General features: G+C 35.4%; 1 protein-coding gene across 1 annotated transcript in view; it reads left to right on the top strand.

The window, feature by feature from the left end:
* Positions 1-24,602, top strand: part of LOC138691179 (acetylcholine receptor subunit alpha-like) — a 369,672-nt gene that overhangs the window by 307,911 nt on the left and 37,159 nt on the right. Inside the window, exon 5 of the mRNA XM_069812958.1 lies at positions 16,333-16,513. Coding sequence (XP_069669059.1) covers positions 16,333-16,513 — 181 coding nt within the window. The remainder of the gene's footprint in view (positions 1-16,332; positions 16,514-24,602) is intronic.

Below are 24,602 nucleotides of genomic sequence, written 5' to 3'. Positions count from 1 at the left end.
CAGGGTTCCTTATCTCAAATTGATACATGTGCCCTTCGCCATCATCCCTGAAAATTTGTAACACCACCCCTGAAACACCCTGTATAACAGATTTCTCAGCCTTATAGGCTTTGACGGTAAAAAATTTGATCAATTTCACTATGCTGCCATCTAGCTACTGCACAAGAAGTCTCGTTATAACTCTCATTTGAATTACAAGGAGAAACTGTACTTTCATTTAGCCGTCGTTCTCAATCGATGGTGGCGATCCTGGTGGTTGTTTTCTTCCACATGATACCGATTTTAACATTGGGTTGGCCAATTTGTTATATGTGTGATAAGGGGTAATATATAGGTACCGATCCTCGAACTTCAACAAACAAGGCTCAGAAAATTATTAATAGCATAAATGAACCTCCGTCTTAAATCTTCAGCACCCTTATCACCTTCATACAGTGTAGCAGGATACAGTGTGGTCTAATTTTGGGCCTATTTTGGAATCTTCCTCCTTTTAATCTTTTTTTTTTTTCTCTCGGGGCTAAAGAACATAGGAACAGAATCATCTCCTTCTCGCTGTCACTCATGTTAAAGTAATAAAATAATACAACAATAATAATAATTGCTAACTTCCACGGTACTATAACATCTCTGTAACAGCTTCCCAGTCAATATTGTAAGTTACCAACCAATAGTTTCAAAACTAGATTTTATAATTGGCTTTTAATTAATCATTTCTACTCTGTAGATGAGTTTAACATAAATTCATACGAAATTGTTTTAAATAAATACAGTTATTTACATTTAGTTACAAATATTACATTAAGAGTGAAGTGTTTTCTTTAATTTTTTGAGTTTCAAAATGTTTTGTGTTTTCATTCTAATTAAACTTTACTGTTTTCAATTATATGTGTATTTTCAAATGTATGTTTTTTTTCCCTTCAGTATTGTGACGAAGCCTATTACTGTATGTTTAATGGCTTAATAAATTGAATTGAATTGAATTATAAAAACCACATAATTGTGAACTATTGTTAACTTTAACATCTCAGACCTCATTTCCTTAAACTAGCACAACAAACTGATTACTAGGGCTAAGCAGTTCGTACTAAAACATAGTTTTCAGGTTGACTGCAGCCACATATATAGATCACTAGTTGTCTTCTGTATATACCATACTATATTCTATTCACATGAACAACGCGAAAGTGTATCAATATATCCGCAAGTGTAGATGAATGACTGTCGTAATTACGTTACAGCAATATGTACAGTAGAGCAGCGTTGCCAACCCTGAGGCTTGACTAGATCGTACAATTGGTTCCAGATTATCGTACTTTTGATTGGAGGATCGTACATTACATACAAAATACGCCTATTTTTATTATTTTACCTAAACTCCCTTAACATTGTTTTATTTAAACGATTTTTTTAAATTCTTATACTTACTTACTGGTTTTTAAGGAACCCGGAGGTTCATTGCCGCCCTCACATAAGCCCGCCATTGATCCCTATACCAAATCTCATAACCTTATTCCTTTGCTGTGGTCGTGCCAGAGAATCAGTCCCATTCCGAGGCTTATTTTGAGGTTTCGTAACAAGCTGGTTTTTACAGTGATGGGTTATTAGCCCTTCGCCCAACCCCCAAGCTGGAGGACCACCCCTCATCGGCTGTCCGCGACTGCTTATTCAATATATTCACAGCTACCCTCCATATCTGGAGGCCGTCTCCTCGATCCGCAACCTGAGGACGCGCCATGCCGTGGTGATAGGGACCCACAATACATGGTTTTAAAATGCTTATAGGGAAGAAATTCTTCAAAATTAAATATCAGTGTATAAAATGATTTTTTAACACTTTGTTGTCTCCTTACCTTTGGAGGATTCTCAGAAGGATCAACAACAGCAGGAACAGAAGTGCCAGAACTTACATCTAGCCCTTTTACAGTTTGTTTCATCAGAGCAAAACCAGGCTTTAAATTTAGGAATTGTTTACCATAATTTTGTACAATTTTATTTCCATCCTGTATATTTAAATACACGGATGTAGATTTTTTGGGAGTAGGAAGGACGTACTAGGACCACTATCACTATCTTCTGATTCCATTGCCACTATTTCACGTCAGAACCTATCACAATGACATACTGATTTCTTACTGCCCGAGCACTACCACGAAGCACAACTGGCACAAGCAAGTACAGGCGGTTCCTTGATCGTTTGTAGGACAAAATAGGCCCATATTTTGAATATCTTTATTTCTTTGTTTCGTTGTGGGGTTCTCAAAACATTATAGGCCTATCCAACTTATTATTACATGCTTACATGGCAACAGTAATTATGTTTAGTTAGACTATTGAGAGGATTGGAGAGACCATTTCTCTGAGATATTTGGAAATAAACAAAGGAATGTTTGTCAGCATCATTTTTGAATAGTCACAAGTAATGGTCACTACGTGATTTCTTGTCGCTATAATAATGTTTACCAAAATCAAACTGTCATTTCGCCTGGACCTGAAGACATAGGCGAGCAATGTTTATAGCAATATGTTTTACGACAGTCGACTGTACAGTACTTGTAAACGCAGAAGTGCTACGTGCAGAAATTACTTCAAATGTGTAAGTGAAATATAGACCTACCCGTAATATTGCAGAAATGTACGAATATATATAAAATTTAAAATGTCGTAAACTGTAATAAATGTTTAAAATGCTCTCTTTGTCGACAGGATCGTACATTTTGTGTACTATCCGCGGGTTGGATTGTACGATCGTACATGATACCAAATTATCGCATTTGTACGATCCAGATCGTACGGTTGGCAACACTGCAGTAGAGAGCAGTTTCATTACGTGCTAACGTTCGCATTGGAGTTGAACGGTTTATAACATGGCAGAATTAACGACAAGAAGTTGAATGCAATACTTTCAAGATTTGCTGATAATCATATAACAACAAATGGAGAAAATTTGTATTAGAAATACGAGTAATGTAAAGCGGAAATATAATCTACAAAACGAATATTAGTTCAAGGACACTGTGCTACGAAATATTGTATACATTCAAAATCTGGCTCAAGTAGATATATGTAATGTTGATCTGTTTCAATATCCCTTCAAACAATTTAATGTCTGCAACAATCACTCTGCTACAGTCTAGAAATATAGAGATGACTGATGCCGCTAAACATAGAAGAACAATTACACTACTCAACAAATTTGAACTTTTTTTCCATAACATTAATAAAATAGGCTGATCTTAACTAATTTGCATGCGCTGAACACGAAAATGACAGTGAGAAGTTCGTAACACGTCACGTTTTTGTGTTATAGATACTTACTTAATACATTGAGAAATCAGGATTTTTGACCTATTGAAAATTACTTTGTTCTCATTTTTTGTGTGAAAATTTCCAAGGGCAGCTTAGATATGATAAAACTGATACATCAATAACTGACCAGCTATTAAGACTTATAAAAACCGCTCTTCGTGCAATACAATAGAGAAAGATAAAAAATACCTTCATTTTTTCTCTTATGAGAACTGGAATCTTCCCTTTTTAAAAACTAGCAATAATCGTCCATCATCGCTGGAACCCATATCCCTTGATATCGTTGTTCCATTGTAGCAATGTCTTGGTGAAATCGCTCTCCCTGCTCATCACTTACAGTCCCCAAGTTCTCAGGAAAGAAGTCCTAATGTGAATGTAAGAAGTGGATCTTCAGTGACATACTGCAGACATTTTTTTTTTTTTGTAGTTTCTTAGTAACATCTCTATTAATTGGTGATAATTTTCTGCCTTGTTATTCCCTAAAAATCCTTTTATGCAAAAGATCTCCATACTGGCAATTCCTTGGGGTTAAGTTTTTTCTCAAAAATGCTATCCTTAAAAGGTTTTCTAATTTGTGGACCGACAAATATGCCTTCTTTTAATTTAGCATCACTGATTTTAGCGAACAGAGTCTTTAAGTTTTGAAAGGCTTCTCCACTCTTATCTAGAGCTTTCACAGAATTTTTCATTAGCCCTAGCTTTATATGCAGTGGAGGAAGAAGTACTTTTTCACGTTGCACTAGCGGAGGATATTTAATATTACGTCCACCAGTAATATAACCTTGTCTGATAGGCCAGTTCTTCACCACATAATGTTGTGCCGTTGTTCGACTGTCCCACAAACATAAAAAACACCATAACTCAGTAAACCCTCCTTCTAATCCAAGAAACAAAGCTATTACTTTAAAATCTCCACAAATTGCCAAGCGATGTTCATTACAATTTACTGCATTCAATATTAGTGACATGTTTTCATAAGTTTCTTTTATAATGACTGAATGAGCCACTGATGGAAGATTTTGTATTGCCATTGTGCAATAAAACTGCTTTTAAGCTTAGTTTTGATGAACAGATGAACAGTTTCCATTCTTCTGAATTATATTGAATATCTAACTCATCCATAAGCCTATTCACATTTTGGCAGGCACAAACAGAATTTTCCATTACAAAATAACTAGTCAGTTTATCGTTTCGTTTTCTGAACACGGGAATCTTGGTATCTTTTGCTAATAGGTCCCATTTTTGTAATCTACAACCTAATAGTTCAGCGTGTTGCTTGGAAAGACCTGAATCCCTAACTAGGTCAATAAGTTCGGCCTGTTGTATTAGAAGTGGTGTTCTATGATGTTCGGGAATGTAGGTGGGATCAGCTGAAGTTGAAGGATAGTCTGAGGATTCTGATAGTTCGTGTTCCTCTGGAATGACATAATCTTCCCCACTGGGCGGAGGGATAGGGACAGGAAGTTCAGGAGAATGTGGCATGGGTATTATGGCTGGTCGGAAATTAGGATACACAATTTTATCTTTAGTTTTCCTTGAAAATCCCTGTGGTTTGATAATGCAGAAGTAACAATCTTCCAGATGACTGGTGAGCTGTCGCCAAATCATTGGAACAGCATAAGACATGCTGTTATTTTTCCCCCGTAACCACTCTGTTAACTTCACGTAACCTGTTACACAACACACGTTTGGTGCCCAATTTTTGTCTTGTTCACTCACTTTATAGCCAAAATACAAGTAATATGCCTTTTTTACATTGTCTGTTATTTATCGAAGTTGTGATTTCAAAGTTAATTTCCCACAAACACAGCAGAAACTATTTGGAAAATGTTTACAGAAATGACGATTGCTATCCATTTAACACTATTACAGAATAACTAGTACCGCTCACAACACTTCCACAATCAGAACTAATCGCTAAATGTTCATTTCTTGTCTCACAATACAACAGCGACCGTATTTCCTCCTTTCCCTTAGTCAGATATAGCCAGATGTGACCTACCCTCAGTGTAGCTGCATAATAAGGGTTATAAAGCAATAAACCACCACTAAGGGTAACACTCATTCAACCCACAAAAGTGAAAATATGTTTCAAATGATACCTTAAAAGAACGGAAATTATATATAATTGTGTAAAAGATATGCGTTAAAGAAAAGAACCTCTTTCAAAGTGGGTAGGTTTAACATATTTTTATACGATTCGCTAACTAAAAAATGTAAGTTTCTGAAAAAATGTGACGTGTAGGCACTTTTTCAATGTCATATTCGTAATCAGGACATACAAATTACATGAAAATAGTTATTCTTGTCCATGTTATGAAAACCTTGTTGAGTAGTGTTATTGTTAAAATATATATAGGCACCGTGCATGGGTCTCAAAATCGTACTGGTGGCGCCGCGCAGTGTCTCAATTCCTAATTAACTACAGGCTCGCAGTCATTCACTAGTCATGTGTGATATAGAAATTACATGCGGCTTTCTGCCGATAAAAAGTTGTAATATTAGTAAGAATGGATTCATTGATTCATAGTGTTCTGCCCAAGGGCAGGTCTTTCACTGCAAGCCCAGCAAGCTCCAGTTTTTAATTATTTTATAGACTCAGTGGAAAGTTCAGTACTGCTAGAGGAGTGTAAAAATGTAACTACAAAGTTCCCCAAATATCAGTGCAGTTGTTTGGCATTTAAATCAGATTTCAAACCATTGAATGAGGATGAACAGTCATATTACGAAAACATTGATATACTTATATTTGATGTCATAACATGCGTAATATTTGTGTGTATAATGTCTCTATAAATTACGTATTTTAATGTCATTTAATTCTAAAAGTAGTCTTAATTACACTTCCCGAATAATGGGCGACTGCAAATTCTCTAAAACACAATATCATCAACATACTACCTCTGATTGAGGTTCTGGGTGATATGTACATCTGTTATCAGGCTGTACATCTCACTTGACGATATGTGTCAGAGGAAGAACAATATTGTTTGTATGCATATGAAGTCTGACTAGTGTAATTTGTAGCTAGTCGGCGATATACGCAATAGAAGGTAAAAGGAACTGGCCACTCTACCCCATGATATTCTGGCCTAGTTGCCTCATAAGTGGTGCCTTGTTGGTATCGCTTATGAGGTTCAGACTTCTCTTTGGACAGCTGAATAAACAACAAGATCAACATGCGGAAGCAGTTCAATTGATAGTTTGTGTAAAATGTTATACTGTATATTTTAATTCGCTGAATGCACCTTTCAACATGAATTCGAACACTGGCAACGCTGTAAGTAGTTTTGACTTCTTCAGCTGTTAATTTACCATCGTGCAGATACGGTGGAGGAACAACAATGATCCCTTTATCGGAGAGGTTTGTTTTTATTCCGGGAAAACCTGACTTCATCACCACCTTCTGATAAAGTCAATAATCCGCAATCAGTTGTTATGAATGTGTCACTCGATCTGCCTCGGTAGCATTTAGATTTGAAGGCCACCATCTGATCCACATTGGGTGGCTGTTCCACTTCTGAACAATTAATTGTCACTCTACATTTTTCAATATTGCAGGCATTGTTTCCTGAATACTTTCTCTGCTAGGCCAAAACCCAAAATTACAGTAACTATTGTGGATGTCAACATTAAAGTGTCGGTAAAAGTACATTATAATTATAATTGTACGATTAACTCCGAACATCACTCTCATAGCAGAATACGACAATCCAGTTTTCATTTTAATTGGAAAATATGAGTAGACGATTTTCTTTACTAATCTTACTCTTGAACAGAATTTTTCGAAAGCTTTCGATGTGAAATTCACTAATAAAAATAGCAAAAAAAAGAATATGTATGGTCTATATCTTGGGGCGTTTCGACTATCTATGGTAGCTATTTTTGGGTTAAATGATAGAATTGGAAATATGTCTTATTATGATTCTACGGGTATGATTGTGTTTCAATTGGCTGCACAAATGTCACTCCCATTAAGTCTGGTAGTTCTGTCTCATATTTTATTGTAGAAGAACAATTTCGGAAACCTTGTATTTCATTAAACATATCATCTGTTCCTGAACGCTTGTCATAACATTTCTTATGTGACTTCAGTTCGGCATATAATGGAATAGACACTTGAGTAGACAATTCACACAATTCAATTGTGAAAGAAAAAACAAATCACTAAGAATGGTTTCATTTACTTCTGCCTGTATGGCTACTTCATTTTTCGAAATAACACTTGTTGAGCATTCGCCTTTCATAAAACTTAAATTTTAATCTTTTCTTCTTCTTTATGCGTCTCTTTCGTACCTTTTCGGAGCTAGTTGAGATGAGGCAGTCTTTTTCTTGTAATCTTTTATAAAAAATACTGGGAACGGTATGCTAGTTTTGGGGGTGTTCTGATCTCGTTCCCAATAAAATGAATACCGCAAATTCTTGCTGCGGGTGTTGGTTTCCAAGGTGAACCATCAGCACTTGAAATCAAGAATTAAATATCGATATGAATACATTTAAAAATAGGTATGTTATTATTTATTGTTGCTAATATTATACATAATATATATGTAAAGAACTCAGTAATTATGTACTTTTTAAAATTTAAATGATAAATTCCTGTCGTTGTTAACTTAATGGTTATTTATGAACATAATATGCATTCTATTATTTATATCACGCCTAGCATATAATAATACTATGATTACAAGCAGTGTAGCCTTATTTACTTTCGTCTGCGTACTACACGGATCCACAATTAGCGTCGTTCCGCTTCAGTTTTCTGTTTTGGGAGTGAATAAAAACAATATCGGTTGGTGTGTTGCTATAAGCATTACTACACTCAAGAACACAGCAATTTGCATTACCTTTCCGCTTTTTAGGATCATCCATATTTCTAATCATTTAACCTGAGATGTTAAGTATATTCATACGCTTCAAGCACAACTCTATCGCTGCTGTCCCGCAGTTAGTAACAACAGTCGCCACCAGAGGAGCTTGCACGGTGCCTATACTAATCCGCAGAAGTCCCAATAATCATTAAAGCAAAAATGAAAAGTGTCCTTGAAACGAATTATGGATTTAATGTGATGTGTCATATACGAAATGCAGTGTTAGATTCACAAAGCTGTTATTCACTTGGTGATATAGTAAGGAATAATAATCCGTGACGCTACAGCCCACGAAGGGCCAAGACCGACCAGTCGGCTGCTGGCTTCACGGCCACATGCCGAAGCAGAAGTGGACGATCATCCAACCAGAATAGAGGTATCGTGTGGTTAGCACGATGAACCCCCCCCCCCAGCCGTTATAGCTGGTTTGCGTAACCGGATTTCGCTACCTATCGTAGCTCCCCAAGTGCATCACGATGCTGAGTGGGCACCGGTCCCATACACTGGCCGAAATTTCATGAGAAAATTTCTTCTCCCATGAGGACTTGAACCAGCGCGCATTCCGTAACGCGAGTCCCAGGCAGGATGCCTTAGACCACGACGCCACAGCGCGGGACATAGTAAGGAATACTGTATCATATTTCAGATTTGCTCCAGTTACGTCTTGTGACGTAGAACGAATATTTTCTGGGTGCAAATATTGTTCTTATGGACATAAAAGAGATCGCTTTTGATTCTAATTCTCAATTGTCTTTTTTATACTTTATTATTTGTCTATTTTGTTTCTTACATTAGGTCACAAAAACATGTTTGGTTACCATCCGACTGTACATGTATTTTTTGGAGGTTTAGAATATTGACGTTGAGAGCTTGTTTTACTATTGTTCATTCGGTGGATATACAGTATAGTCCAAGCTCACACAACTTAATAGTTCTGGTACGAACTTCCTACCTCTGCTTATTACTGTACCGAGTAAAAAAATTGTCCTGCAATAGCTATTTAGACACTGTTTTCATTGGTTAATTGTAAATTTAGCTTCAGTCACTAATCAGATTGCTGTGATTTGAAATACCTATAGTTGTCCTTGAGTGTATTTTAAATTTCATGTTAATATAATGTTCATAATATATTATCATGTTTCATGTAATCTTCGACATCTTTTTACACCCATTATCAAAGTTATGGCCTTATTCTTTCAAGATTATTAATATTATCAATAGTAACAAGGGATTCGGGCAAATTCCTATGACTGTATATAAGTCTATACAGGAATTGGGTAATGGAATTAGGATAAATAAATGTAATTTACAATCCTTTCATTTTTTCTATTAATGTAAGTCAAATACAGATGTTACACATCAAGAAAGGATGTAATATTAAAATTATCGTACATTTTGCGTACGAGGAGAGGTTTCCCTCGCGCATCGTACATAAAGTAACAACTCTCGTATGCGTGCGAGAATTCTCGTAACATAGCCTAATTGTATGAGAATTTTCATACGCATACGATTTCTTACAATACAAGAGAAACCTCTACTTGTATGCAAAGTGTACAATTCTAATATCCCAAGCGTCTATATTCGATCTATACTAACAGAATAAAATGAAAAGATTATGTACTGTATTTATTTATCCTCATTTCATTAGCCCAATTCATATATAGCTAGACGTTACACGCAGTCAAAGGGACTTCTTCCAACCCACTCCCGTTACTTTTTGTAATATTAAAAACGTTGAAAGGAGTAAGGACAGAACTTTAATAATGGGTGCAGAAAGATATTTGATAGTCTGTAAAACATGATAGGCCTTAATAAATGAATATAATATTCAGATGAAATTTAAAATGCACTCGACAAGAACAATAGGTATTTATTTCAAATCACAGCAATTTGATTTGTGACTGAAGCTAAATTAACAAATGAAAGCAAAGTCTAAATCATCATCGACGGATATCTGGTAGACGGGAAGACAAGGCTTGATCATCCAATCTCTACCAGGTTAAATAAATAATAATCATCATAATCATCATCAACAACATTTCACGGTTTAAGCCATCAAGGCTCGTTCCGGTCTCATAGGTTTTAGTCAAGAAGTTGTATCCATTTTTTTCTTGGTCTGCCAATATTTCTTATACCTGACGGTTTTTTAATTTAAAACTAATTTTGGAATGCGGAAATCATTCATTCTGTCGACATGTTCCTTCCAGTTGTCACTATATTGTTTTATTCGCCTGTTAACTTAAAGATATTCAATTCATTTCGAATATCTTCACTTCTTTTTATCTAGTAGGTTATATCCAGTAATATTCCTTAAAAATTTCATTTTAGCTGTTTCAATCATTTGTTCTTCTTTTTTAGTTAAAGTCCAAAATTGACAGCCATATAATAGTATAGGACTACTGTATGCCTGTGAAACGTGGACTATGAACAAAAATAATGAACAAATATTCCAGTGTCTTGAAAGAAAAATATTGCGCAGAGTTTATGGCCCAGTGTGTGACAGGGGTGTATGGAGGAAAAGGTATAACCAAGAATTGTATTCTCTTTATGAAGATGTGGAAGTCTCTAAATACATCATGTTAACCAGGCTAAGAAGGACACCTGATAAGGAAGGAAAGGGCAGAGATCCCAAAGAGAGTAATGCTAACACAGCCGGATGGGACAATAAGGAAAGGAAGGCCGAGATCAAGATGGATTGATGGAGTGGATGGTGATGCGAGAGCTCTTGGGTTGAGAAACTAGAGGATGGTAGCTTTGGATTGCGATGGCTGGAGACGAGTCCTTGAGGAAGCCAAGACTCAGCAATGAGTTGTAGAGCTACTGATGATGATGATGATGATGATGATGATGATGATGATGATGATGATGATGATGATATGATGATGATGATATAATAGTATAGGAACTACCATGACTTTATAAAACTTTAATTTAGTTTATCTTAATAAATACTAATACTAAATACTAACAATTGTTTTTAATCAGTACAGTAATTAATTCACTGTGCGAGTAGAAAGGAGTGAGATCTGAGGTCTTATATGTTAACAACAGCTCACAAATGTGGTTTTATAGTATACAGTTAGCAATACTGGTGTATTAACTTTACATTAACATGAAGGACAATGACAAGGAAGATGAATCTTCTACCCGTGAGCAAAAAAGACTAAAAGGGGACAAATACCAAAATCAGATAGGTCATAAAAAGTTAAAGATGGATGGTGTTCAATGTCGAAATTTCGGAATTGGTTGATTCCTGATAAAAAAATATATATCCTTACGAAGCCAGGTGTAGATAGATAGATAGATTTATTGATATTAATTCACAAAAGTACAAAATTAATAATTTAAAAAATGATCTATATACAAAAGTAGTTATATATAATAAATAGGCCTATACAATTTCCTAAACTAATTAATTTATCGAAAATCTCAGTAATTAATTGTTCAAACTTGCACTTACGTCTGGTTTTAGTGCATGTTTAAACCAATCGTGATAACCATTAAGACTTTAAAACTTATTTATCTGCTCCTTTTCACATGTTTCTACCATGAACATTTTTTTAACATCTAAATCTATTCTATAACTTTCGTATTTATTTTTAGTTATACGTTCACTTATGCATGTTAACTAATTATTCCGTGTCATCACACTACATCCAGGTTAGCAGTTGTTGACATATAGCCAGCACACTGCAATAGCTGAATCGGTATTTCTCAGTGAGTACATAGGTCAGTCTAAATTCCTGCTACATGCTTGTCAGCAAGTTATTTGCATATTTAAACATCTTGGAGCATACATGTAAACACACCTGACATATTAATTACGTAAATCAATATCAATTACAGTTACAACATTCTTTTCCATGCTCACAATTTCGTTTAATTCTATTCTACTTTTTATTGAATTTATTTTATATGTAAGCTTATTGAAATTTAAAGTCCTAAATATACAAATTAATTTGATGTTGTCTTTATAAAAAAAAGATTTTACTACTAAATACATCTTTCTTGCTCAGATTATTTTTTTTCTGATTATAGAAAAGTTAAGTTTTTGTTGTGAAGAGTCAGGTGTAAATTTGTAATATTTCAGTAGTGGCGGAAAATGAGACGTAGGTTCAAAAAAATTGTGTTAATAATTTTCTGAGCCCAGTTTGTTGAAGTTAAGAATACATACAATTTAGCCATTAAAATGTACGGATTATTAATGTTATTTCGTAACAGTACTTGTATAGTAAGTTGTGCTAATTTTACTTAGGGAATTTTATAATGAATAGTGTTTTTAAGTAAACATACGAGAAACCCGGTAAAAATACGAGAATTCTGCCTAGCTGGTACAAGAAGTTGTTTCAAAATATGGCAACACTGGGTTTCACATTATCGTCTAGAACAGTGATCGTCAGCACTCGCTGAAATGGGTAAAGCGTAAGCGGAGCCGTCCCGTGTGCCCCGTCGTGCAGCAGAAAGAGGTAGAGAGAATACCCGCTAGCAGCTACGATTGCACCATAGTGCAGTGTGTTCTCCGCGGGTAAGAGACGCTAGCCCCAGGGTGCTCTGAGCTGATGACCGCTGGTCTAGAACGTTACTTATTTCCAGCAAGTTAATTAATTTGTCATTTCAATGTCGTTTCGTTTTAATTTATAACTCTATTATATACAACTAAATTACTGTTGATTTAAGTTCTATTTTTCGGCATTTTCTTTTTCACATTTCCATTTCTATAAAATATATAGTACTATTTCCAACTAATGTCGTTCGGCGTAACTCATCAATCTGGGCACGTCTTTTATATCATAATTTAACCTTTATCTCTAAAGATGCGAGAATTACAAAATTATAACACCGCCGAATCGCAATTTCTTATTAGGCCTAAATAATGTTAATATAATAATAAATTTAGCTTCCTTTATAAAAAGGTTGCCAGATTTGACAAAGCGTATTACATAATATAATTTGGAAACACACCTAAAAGGTAAAATGATATACATTTAAAACGGTTAGGGAATCGAATATACAAAATGTCAGAAGAATTTACACCTAAGTAGCGTTTGTGCTCATTTACAGTTAAGAAAGGGAAAAAAATATCATCAGATAGGTTAGAATGATTTGAATGCCATATACCGCGAGAAAAATAATAGTACGGATTATTGCCATTGATATCTAAACCAATCAACAGCCATCGGTTAAGATAAATTGAAATTTCCATTATCACTCCCGTACAAGTGATTTCTCAATATCTGAACCGATCACATTTCCTTGACAGTGCTGTGTGTTAGCCCCAGGTTTTTACATTTGTTGGCAAAGAAGGAGGGTATGGTACCTCGTGCTCCCACCATCAGACCTATTACATCAATGTGGGACAGGCTATATTTCTCTTTATAGAACGGGATTGTTGGTTCATACATCCGTTTCTTTTCACAATTCTGATTTTTATGAGATGTTAGGAAATCCATCATTATCATCAACATTATCCGGTTTTATAACGTCTGACATTTTCCGGTTCTCAGCATCCGTCAAATCTCCTCCTTTAAGCATCGTTCATGCATAGCTCTTTTTTTTTAATCCTAGATCTTCCACGACTTCTTTTTTCCGGTTGTAACCAACTCATTACTTTTTCTGGTAGTCCATATTCAATCCTCTGCACGAGTAGGTCTACATGACTACCAGGTTAACTTCCAATCTCGTATATTATCAGTAAAAGTTTATCAGTATTCATTATCTAATATTAGCCTTTATTTTTTTTATTTTTCAATATAACAAAAAATTCTGGCTCATCTTCGCCAATAATAAAATTCATCTTTACTAATTTCATTTTCGTTCCTTTCTCTTATTGATCTGCCATAGCTACGTCACAACTATATATCAATACACTCTTTAAAATGTCATTGATTCTGGTTCACGTTAACACTTTGTTTAAAAAAACTTAAAATTGTTTAACGACACGTTAAAAGTGTTAATTTTTTTTTAAAAATGGTTATGTACCTTAGACAGACGGCCCGTTTCGACGCCGGTTCTGCATCATCTTCAGTGTTCTACGAACTACTGATGTTCCTGTTGATCTTGCATACTGCCATACAATAATCATGACTACAATAATATAGAAACAGATATGGAAATTCTACACATCACACCAAAAAGTTCACAGTTAAACATCTTAGAACAATACGAAATATACGAGCTATTACATCTCAAATCGACAGAAATATAGAGAAAATTGACCTTACAATTTCTAAATACAATAAAACTTTTTTTGTACGTAGAGAACTGTGATACAATGTTTTGTGCAAAGTTTGAGGCATCAGAACTTCATAGTGTGTAAATTAAAATTATTAAAATTTATCGTATTTTCATAAAATTAGCAATTTTAAACTGTTGTAGCTCCGAAACCCTTTCACCCAATGATCAAAATCATGGTTTATTTTGATGCTGAGAAATTAAAGTTTATATTGACATATAAACATATTTTCTTACTTTTTATGGAAATGGAGAATTTTAGATTTTTCCTCATTAAGACGCCTTTGGCTAGGAAAAAATATTTTAAAAATATATACAGTAGTTAGATTCCGCATTGAAAGTACAAATAAACACAAATTTTTTACTGATGGTATGTTGATAAGAAAGTATCGAAAATATCAAATGAAGCAAATAAATAGTACGTGCGTGAACTAACCAGCTGACTGTGAGAAGGGAGCTTAGCCGAGACAAGCAAGGCCAGGAGACAAACATGTGATGTGTCGTCTAGTATCATGGCTGGGCTAGCTTTATCACAGGTTTTCATAAACACAGGAGTAAAATGACGCCCAATGCTAGCGTATCTTCAGCTCTCGGCCAGTGTGAGCGGTACTGCGCCGTTCAAGTCTAGGCGTGTGAAAATAATCTATTTAATACCCTCGAAACTTATTGCCATACCACTAAGCAAACAATGCCGAATCCCTCTTAAAAATGCAAGTTTTTTCCTCAATATTTTTTTACATTTTTACAAATGATCAAAAAGCCTAAAAACAAGTAAATTCAGATTATCTGTCTCTCTGTGTACAATAAAAATAAGGATTACTTCTTAACATAACCTACCAAATGTCAGCTTCAAAATAAGCTCTCGTTCAATGTTCTGCAGTAAATGGTTCCAGAGTTCTGAGCGCTGAAAGAGGCTTGTTTTTATAAAATACGCTAAATTTGTCGCACAATAATACGAAAACCGTTTGACTTTCGATAGTATATTTTTGAAAATGCACTCCCCTCAGCACCTTGTATAAGTAGGGAAAAAATTAGAGTATAAAAAATGCGAGGTTTTTTACTGATCGATTTCATATGGAATAGCCCATATAAACATACAATAACATACCCACAACATATACTTAATACACAATTACAGTTCAATACCCACACATTATTCGACATCATGGTACATAGCACACAAACAACCACCCCCACCATAGGAGCAACACCTCTACAACTGACGAATGCAAATGGCGGTATGCAAGATCAACACGAACATCAGTAGTTCGTAGGACACTGAAGATGACGCAGAACCGGCGTCGAAACGGGCCGTCTGTCTAAGGTACATAGCCTTTTTTTTAATTTTTAACACTTTTAACGTGTCGTTAAAGAATTTTTAAGTTCTTTAAAATGATGTTGTAAATATGCTTTTTTGGTCCATTTCTCATATCTCGCGCCACAAAATTGAGTTCAAGGTTCCTATTATTCTTTTGTCTTCAATATTTTCTCTTGTATATCTCTTTCTATATCTTCCATTTTATCAACCTTAACGCCCTGGTATGTACAGTCCTCACATGACTCAATAATTTCATTTTTCCCATTTTTATTGGGTTTCTTTTTCCAACAACAGAGATATTTTGTTTTGCTTTTATTATTAGAAAATTAACAGTATTGATCTGATATATGTTAAGCAAAATCTGACGAACATTGGGGAAACCTGCTGTTTATCACATTTTGTAAAACAAGAAAACGCGACATATAATATCTAATAAATTATAAGCAACGTTGAGCACAGTAGTAAGCTAAAATAATACAGAAACGCGAATGCGCCTCAGTTCTTGCGTAATCATGTATACATTCTGACATTGCATGCGCTAAAACTTGCGACTTTCGGATTATAGTGATTATAAAACTCTTGTAACGTTTTATTGTTTTTTTACAGTGCTGACGGTAATTTTGAAGTTACCTTGGCAACGAAGGCAACGTTGAACTACACTGGCCGCGTGGAATGGAAGCCGCCAGCTATCTATAAATCGTCGTGCGAAATCGACGTCGAGTATTTCCCGTTCGACGAGCAGACTTGCGTCATGAAGTTCGGATCCTGGACTTACGACGGCTTTCAGGTTAAGAGAAATTGTTTAGAAGTATTCTACTATTAACCTTTTTTACACTTTTAGCCCTAACTCAGCCGAGTGCTGACTTCTCGTGAAATTGAATCGTGATTTTATTTCGTATAAACATTGTGAAATGTAGAGTACAATGCAGTTCTGATGCAAGATTTCTCCTGATACTTCGATTTCCTATGCTATTCTCCTCCCACTGCTGCCATATTATCATTTTCTAGTTTCTTAATACTCGATTAAAGGTCAAGTTCAGTAAGAAATTACAATTAAATTTAAATCCTATCATCTTGAATGGCCTCTTAGATGAAAAGAGATCGCTGATGAACTATTAACTTATTTAGATTAAATAAATAACAACTTCACTGTGTTAATATTAAAAGTATGGCATTGTTTTACCTGGCTGACTAGTTTCGACGTTAGGAGAGAGTTGGGTAGTATCGGACATCGGGTAATATCGGACAGTGATGTTTCTTTCATCTACCACCAGATGGTAGTACAGTGATGTTTCTTTCATCTACCACCAGATGGTAGTAGCAGTGTTCAGATGTCACATACAGAAACGTAACCATGTTACTCAGGTACTACCATCTGGTGGTAGATGAAAGAATCATCACTGTCCGATATTACCCGATGTCCGATATTACCAGCTCTTCCCTATATCTATCATCGAAACTAGTCATGAGGTAGGTAAAATTAATAACACCATAATTTAAATATTAACATAGTAAAGTCGTTATTTATTTAATATGAATAACTTTATAGTTTATCAGTGATTACGTAAGTGTTAAAAGAGTGTATATAAGAAAGAAGATTAAAAGAGGCGTTGTATAAAGTATTTTATAATTAAAGCTACAATTATCATCTCATCTACTCTCAAAATGCTCTGTAATTTGAATAGCATGTCAAATAATTAATTACAAACAATGATCAACTCTGAAAATTAATTACAACTATAGCCTTTGATCTTAAAGTAGAAAGGGGTTTTATATGCGAGGAATCTAGCAAGCGAGTAAATACTGTAATAATAGTAATAATAATAATAATAATAATAATAATAATAATAATAATAATAATAATAATATTTGCAGGGACTAAATCCGAAACAAGCCTAAAACTCCAAATTTTAAATCCCTACTGCATCACAACACGAATATCAAATTTGTTAATTCATTTTCATTTCGGGTGACTGACCTAAGTATCGGGTTCTTTCAATTCGTTAGAAAATAATGTATGCACCAAAAATTAAATTCACAAGACAAAAAGGATACATTAAATCACTCATTTAATACGGTGCCGGTAAATAACTTTAAAATAAGAACATTTTACATACTTAGGTTTTTTAATTCAGTTGAATACCGTGAAAAATGTAAATTCGCAAAATTCAGTTGAACACTGAAAAAACTGTTGACTCACAAATAATCTTTCCTGTTTCTTTTCCTACATTGTGTTGTTACTTTTATCAGTGTGAATGGTACTGTATGTTACTGAGGAAGGGAAATACGCGATATTATATTTTAAATAATGTATTTTTTTGTCCACCGCTTAGGAGTAGTGGTCAGCGTCCTGGATACGAAACTACCTGGCCAGTGATCGAATCCTTGTTGGGACAAGTTGCCTGGTTCAGGTTTTCTACGGGGTTTTCGGCGCCGGGTCCGGGCTCATTTCGCAGCCATTATCGTCTGCCTACTTCCAAACTCATGTCATGTTATCATATGGACGAACAGAATCTGATCTAACGGGTGCCCCAACCTCAGAACAGGATTCTTCATCATTAAAAACGCAACTTTTAGTCCCCTTACCGTGTGCATGGTGTTGTTCCCTCCAGGCCTCCAGTGTTTACTGCTCTGCCGAGACCGCGTTCGGTACTGGGCGAGTACAGTCAGATTAAGATTACATAATTGTTTCCACAGCGCACATCTTTCTAACATTGCACATATTACCTGTACAAATTTGTCACTTTTAATTATTGCTCCTCTCATTTTTTGTATAATTTCCTACAAAATTTTTAAATATACATTATCGACTTTCTGGAATGGAATGTCGCACTGAACCATAATTTCACGCAAATCTTAAAAAAAAAAACTTGCGATTTTTGTACCTGTCTGCTTTCGTCATGTATGGTGCAGCATCTGACATCAGCAAGAATATATTTTCCCTCACGATGCCCTCATGCCAAATGATATTCATAAACTGTTAAGTAAAGAATCACAATTACAGTTATCATTTCATACATAGTCTCTGAATAGTCTATACCTACTGTCGTTTCAACATACAAAACCCCGTACAAAATTAATGTTCATCCACAGAAAATGATGTCATACGTATTGTGGGACAAGGAGACATCGTGTACTACGAATTGCTTCCTAGGAATGTTGTCATAACTGCTGACATTTGGCGCAAGTGAAGAAAAATGACCGGGAAGATTGTATCAAGTGTTGCTGCAACGTAATAATGCATGCCCGCACTCCACTAAGATGACGAAAGCAGCTATCCAGGAGCTTGGTTGGTAGGTGATTCCACATCCCCCATATTTTCCCGATCTTGCTCCCTCAGATTTCCATCTTTTCCGTTCTCTATCTAATAATCTTCAAGGAAACTCCTTTGACAGCGAAGATGCTTTAAAAACTTGGCTTGACGACTTCTTTAACTCCAAACTAGCAGATTTCTTCAGACGCGGAATCAAAAAACTATCCCAATGTTGGCACAGAGCCATAGATAATGTAGGAGAATATATTACTGATTAATTCGTGTCTTTCTATTCATCTTAAATAGAAATTTTTGTCAAAGCGAAAAAATGCTACGAACTTTTTCATCAATCCAACATTTACATCGCTTTATATTACAAATAGACTATGACACCAATTCAACTTTCTATGAAATTTATTCTAGGTTTATCCATTGCTTTAACGCAGCCGGAGCGTGATGCTGACTACTCACCATCTTTTATTCCGAGGTTATGGAAATATTTCTGCTCCTCCATCTATTTTCTTTATAAGACCATTTCTACACTTTTTCCCATCTATACGACGTTTTTAACTCCCTTCAGACTCTTTAGTAAAATAATAAATTTATACTATTTAGCGTTATTTGGCTTCACTCTTCGAGATACCATCACCACCATCACCTTACAGTCTTGGAAAATGCAAACAAATAAAACATGTTTTATTATAACTATAAATTTTTATTTCGCTTCTTTCTTTATTTTTCTCATTCCATATTTCCCTGGCCTTGTCGTTAAAAGTAGGTTGCCTTCTCCGCAACAGCATTTATCTTATCGCGTTTGAAATACGATTCATAAACATTCTCTGTTATAGCATACCTTATGTAAGTTTTATATAAAAGAAAAATGGAAAGACCTAAAATGAAACCAGAAGCTGACTTCGTCTTGAGAGTTCGTCTCAGAAAATACATGTAGAATGGAATAGTCTTAAGATTCGAGTTGTCTTATGTAGTACAAGCAAATCTGAAGGTGAACCTGAGGACAAGACGCCGTATTAATTGAAACTGGTCTTGAGTGGTAACAGCATCGTTAACTTTATAGTCGCATTCTACTGTCATTACCGCTTCGTTATTGACTTGATTATAAATTGATATGTCCCGCGCCGTGGCGTCGTGGTCTAAGGCATCCTGTCTAGGACTCGCGTTACGGAATGCGCGCTGGTTCGGAACCTCATGGGGAAAGAAATTTTCTCATGGAATTTCGGCCAGTGTGTGGGACCGGTGCCCACCCAGCATCGTGATGCACTTGGGGAGCTACGATAGGTAGCAAATACCAGCTATAACGGCTGGGGGGATCATCGTGCTAACCACACGATACCTCCATTCTGGTTGGATGATCGTCCACCTCTGCTTCGGCATGTGGGCGTGAGGCCAGCAGCCGGCTGGTCGGTCTAGGCCCTTCACGGGCTGTAGCGCCACGGATTATATATTATATAAATTTATATATTTTAGTCTTTCTTATCCTCTTCTAATATTATATTTCCTTCATTTTCCTTCTTTCGCCCTCTATTTTTTTTCTGCTTTAGCTAGTTTCCTTCCCCCCCTCTCTTATCATTTCACTCATTATTTTTTTTTATTTCGTGCATTCGTTTTCCAATCTATTTCACTTTCTTCCTTCTTTCTGATTCTTCTTTAATTTCCTACATTCTCTTTTCTATCCAATAACGGGTACTTGACTTTGAATCATTAACCCAGCACTTTACATTGTTCATTTATCTATTATTTATATTCCTTTTCCTAGTTCGTTTTGTTTATTATTTTTCCTTTCCTTTCATTTTTATTAAGTTCGTTTTCTTTCTCTCTCTCTCTCTTTCTTTTTAGCAATAGTGTTTCGCCTTCTTTCCCATATATCGTTCATTCTTTTTCAGTCAATCCTTTGTTCCTTTATTTCATTTCATTCACAATTTTCTACCCACGGGCAGCTCTTTCACTGCAAACCCAGCATTTTTCAATTCTCTATTTCCCCCTCTTAGTCTCTGCATGCAATCCATACAATATCTTAATGTTGTCTATCATCTGGTATCTTCTTCTGCCCCGAACTTTTCTTCCATTCACCATTCCTTCCAGTGCACTCTTCAGTAGACACTTTCTTCTTAGTCAGTGACCCAGCCAATTCCTTTTCCTCTTCCTGATCACAGTTTCAGCATAATTCTTCCTTCACCTACTCTTTCTAGCACAGCTACATTTCTTATTCTCTCTGTCCATTTCACATGTTCTATTCTTCTCCATATTCACATTTCAAATGCTTCCAATCGTTTCTCTTCACTTTGTCTTATTGCCCCTTACAGTGCTACACTCCATACAAAGTACTTCACTAGCCTCTTCCTTAGTTCCCCAGAGGCCCGCATAAGATGCTCTTTTTTCTATTAAAAGTCTCCTTTGACATTTGAAGAGTTCGCGGGAAAAACGATGAATGTCACATTTCTGTTAAGGATTAGATAATGATCTAATTGAGTCTATAACTGCAAGATGTAGTGCTGTTTCTATAGAAAATAAAGGCAAGGATTACTGTATTCGTGGTGATAATTCTCCCTTTTACCATTTTTCATAATAACAACATTAAATTTCGCAGTGATCAATTGAATTACATAATGACATCAACCTTAAGAAAACTGTGACATTCATCGTTTTTCCCGCGAACTCTTCATTGCTATCCTCCTTTTGACTTCCTGGCAGCGCTCATGTTACTACATTATAATACACCTCAAGTATTTGAAGCTGTCCAATTGTTCCAGTGCCTTGTTTCGAACTCGCAAGTTAACCTTTTTCATTTTTCTTCCGATAACCATGGTCTTAGTTCATTTACATTTATCTTCATCCCATACTGTTCACAGCTGTCCTTTAGCTCCAGTAGTATATCCCTTAGTATTATCTCCTCTTTTACTAACAATGCCATATCACCAGCAAATCTTATGCGCTTTATTCTTCTTTCTCCTACTATCACTCCTCTCACATTCTGGAAAAAGCTCTTCACTAAATCCTCCAAGTAGATGATGAACGAGTAATGTGGTTTTAATGTTTCCGTCTTGACTTATTTATAATGTCAACCCAAAAAATATTTTTGTTAACACATTTTAATTATTTTGTGAACGTTTTCGCCCTGTGTGGGCATCTTCAGACAATATAGATATCTGTACACAATGTATATCAAAATTACATAATACATGTGACAAATTATACAAATACAAACTTAAAATTTTAAAAAGGCAATTTAAAAAACACTTTTAAAAATCTATCTGAAAGTATAGCAACAAGATCACTCAATAAGTATAAGAAATATGCATATTTAATATCAAACTGTGATCGTCCATTACGGATAGAGATCACAACCGGGCTATTGTGTGGGATCGATAAGCCGTATTGTTATTATATGTGTGAAGACTCGTAGGTGGAGACTTATTTGACAATAGGACGCGTAATTAAATGTACATATTTTAACAAAGAATACCATGAAAATATTTGCAAATCAATGAAGGTATATAGGGTCATTGATAACTAATATGCTTCTGAGTTGGTGTTTAGGCGTGAATAGAAAATGGTATGGATCACTAGGAGGTTTGGAAATACAAGATGAATGTAGTTTACACAAATTTAAGTAAGTAATACTATGATCAGTGATCACTTATTAGCAAATATGTAAAGAAAATATTATTATTAAGAGTTACGGTTGTATAGTAAGTGAACATTAAATGTTATATTAACGAATATGTTGTAAAGATGAAATATTATTGTAACGAGATGCAAATGTATGGTGAGTAAACATCAAATTGTTATAAGTGTACATCATCGTGATAAGTAGTATCATGTATACTATTAATCTCGTACTGTCGTAGACGATCTCTGTATGTTGTCAAGGAGGAATTAATAATATATGACGAGTATTAATAAGTTGCTGGTCATAAATAGCCTCACGAATAGTTGAATTGGCGTGGAGATGTATGTAGATGTTGAACAGGGTAGGTGATAAACAGAGTTAGGAAAAGTTTTGTGAGCTTAGACTATATCTCTACGGAATGAAATGTAATAGTGCATCTCTCAATGTCAGTGAACTACTGGGTGTTCAGTTCAAAGTGTGTCATGGCTCGCTGTATGCCGTCACGTGGCTAGTCGATGAGCCTAGAGATTTCAATCTTCCTACACTTCCGCTGAGGTGTATTACTTATCTGCCAGAGAAGTTGCCTACCAAGTACGGCGTTCATTCAGAAGAGTACTTACCGAAACTACTTAACGCCAGTAGTGGCAGGAATGTGAACTGTTTCGAAACATGTACTGAGGTGAGTTTTTTCTTACTGTCGGGATATGGGGAGAGGGTTAAGACGATTACTTACGTACAGTATTTGTTGACATTAACTTGGACGGTCAACATGGACATTTGATTTGTATTGTGGAATGTTGCCGTACGCAACCGATGATAACAACCTGCGTACGACTTGGCCGCGCAAAACACAGTTCGAAAGAGGTTATGGTAGCACACAGACCGTACAAACCGCCATCTGTTGCTACGACGTTCAAGTTATACCGTACACGTTCTCAAGTTCAGATTGAACCCCTTGATTAATAGGCAACTTCTCTGACACAAAAGCTGAAACTCGCTTCAAATCGCTGACTCATAAACAGTGACGTCATGACACACTTTGAAATGAACACCCAGTAGAACGACAAACATGTACAGCCGGGTGGTAACCAAACATGTGCTCCTATTGTCCACAGCCTTAGGACAAGAAAATAATAAGCAATAATTTGTACAATAATTATAAACTTCGTAACTCCCAAACTAAAACAATTTACCCATAGACTACATATAAAAATAACATACAAAGTATACAATTATGATTGTAGCCTCATTATAACAAGTAACAATAAATATTTTCATTTTATCAAAAGAAATACTCCTTTCATATTCATAAAAAACAATATTTGTACTCTGAAAATATTCATTCTACGTCACAAGATGTTACTGGAACAAATCTGAAAAGTGATACAGTATATTTTACTATCATCAGGTGAACAACTACTTTGTGGATCTAATAGTGTATCTCGTATGTGGCACATAATATTAAACCCATAATTGTTTTCAACAAAATTTTTCATTTCTATTGTAATGACAGCTAGGAAGTTCGTATCGTAATTCCGATGTTGAACTTCGACTGTAACGCAACCGAATGCATTGCAGCACGAGACGTCAACATTTAACGAAGAATAATCCTGGAAAAAAATAAACGTGTTACAGACTTCTGTTTGAATAATTATTTAATAACAGATTAATTTACTTTTTTGGAATCATTCATAATATTAACATCAAGTAAATAGGCCTAATAGAATAATAACGGAATAGCTCACTTTGTTCAGAACCTAAAATATGAATACAAAGTAACATTATTCTTCAAACTATTCACGACTACACAGCTCCACAGAATGCCAGTATGCGTTGTTTATGTGAACATACTGTGTATCGTCTGTCGCGTGCGGGAGCAGGGCGAGGCGCGGGTGACATCTACACTCCTCGCTGTACTCAACTGAAATCTACTGCTTTAGTACGAACTTCCTATCTATGGTGATAGAGGGCATCTTTTTCGTATTCATCCATTCA

The sequence above is a fragment of the Periplaneta americana genome, chromosome 16, assembly GCF_040183065.1.
Source record: "Periplaneta americana isolate PAMFEO1 chromosome 16, P.americana_PAMFEO1_priV1, whole genome shotgun sequence".
Classification (NCBI taxonomy): domain Eukaryota; kingdom Metazoa; phylum Arthropoda; class Insecta; order Blattodea; family Blattidae; genus Periplaneta; species Periplaneta americana.
This window is presented reverse-complemented; position numbering and strand designations above follow the sequence as displayed.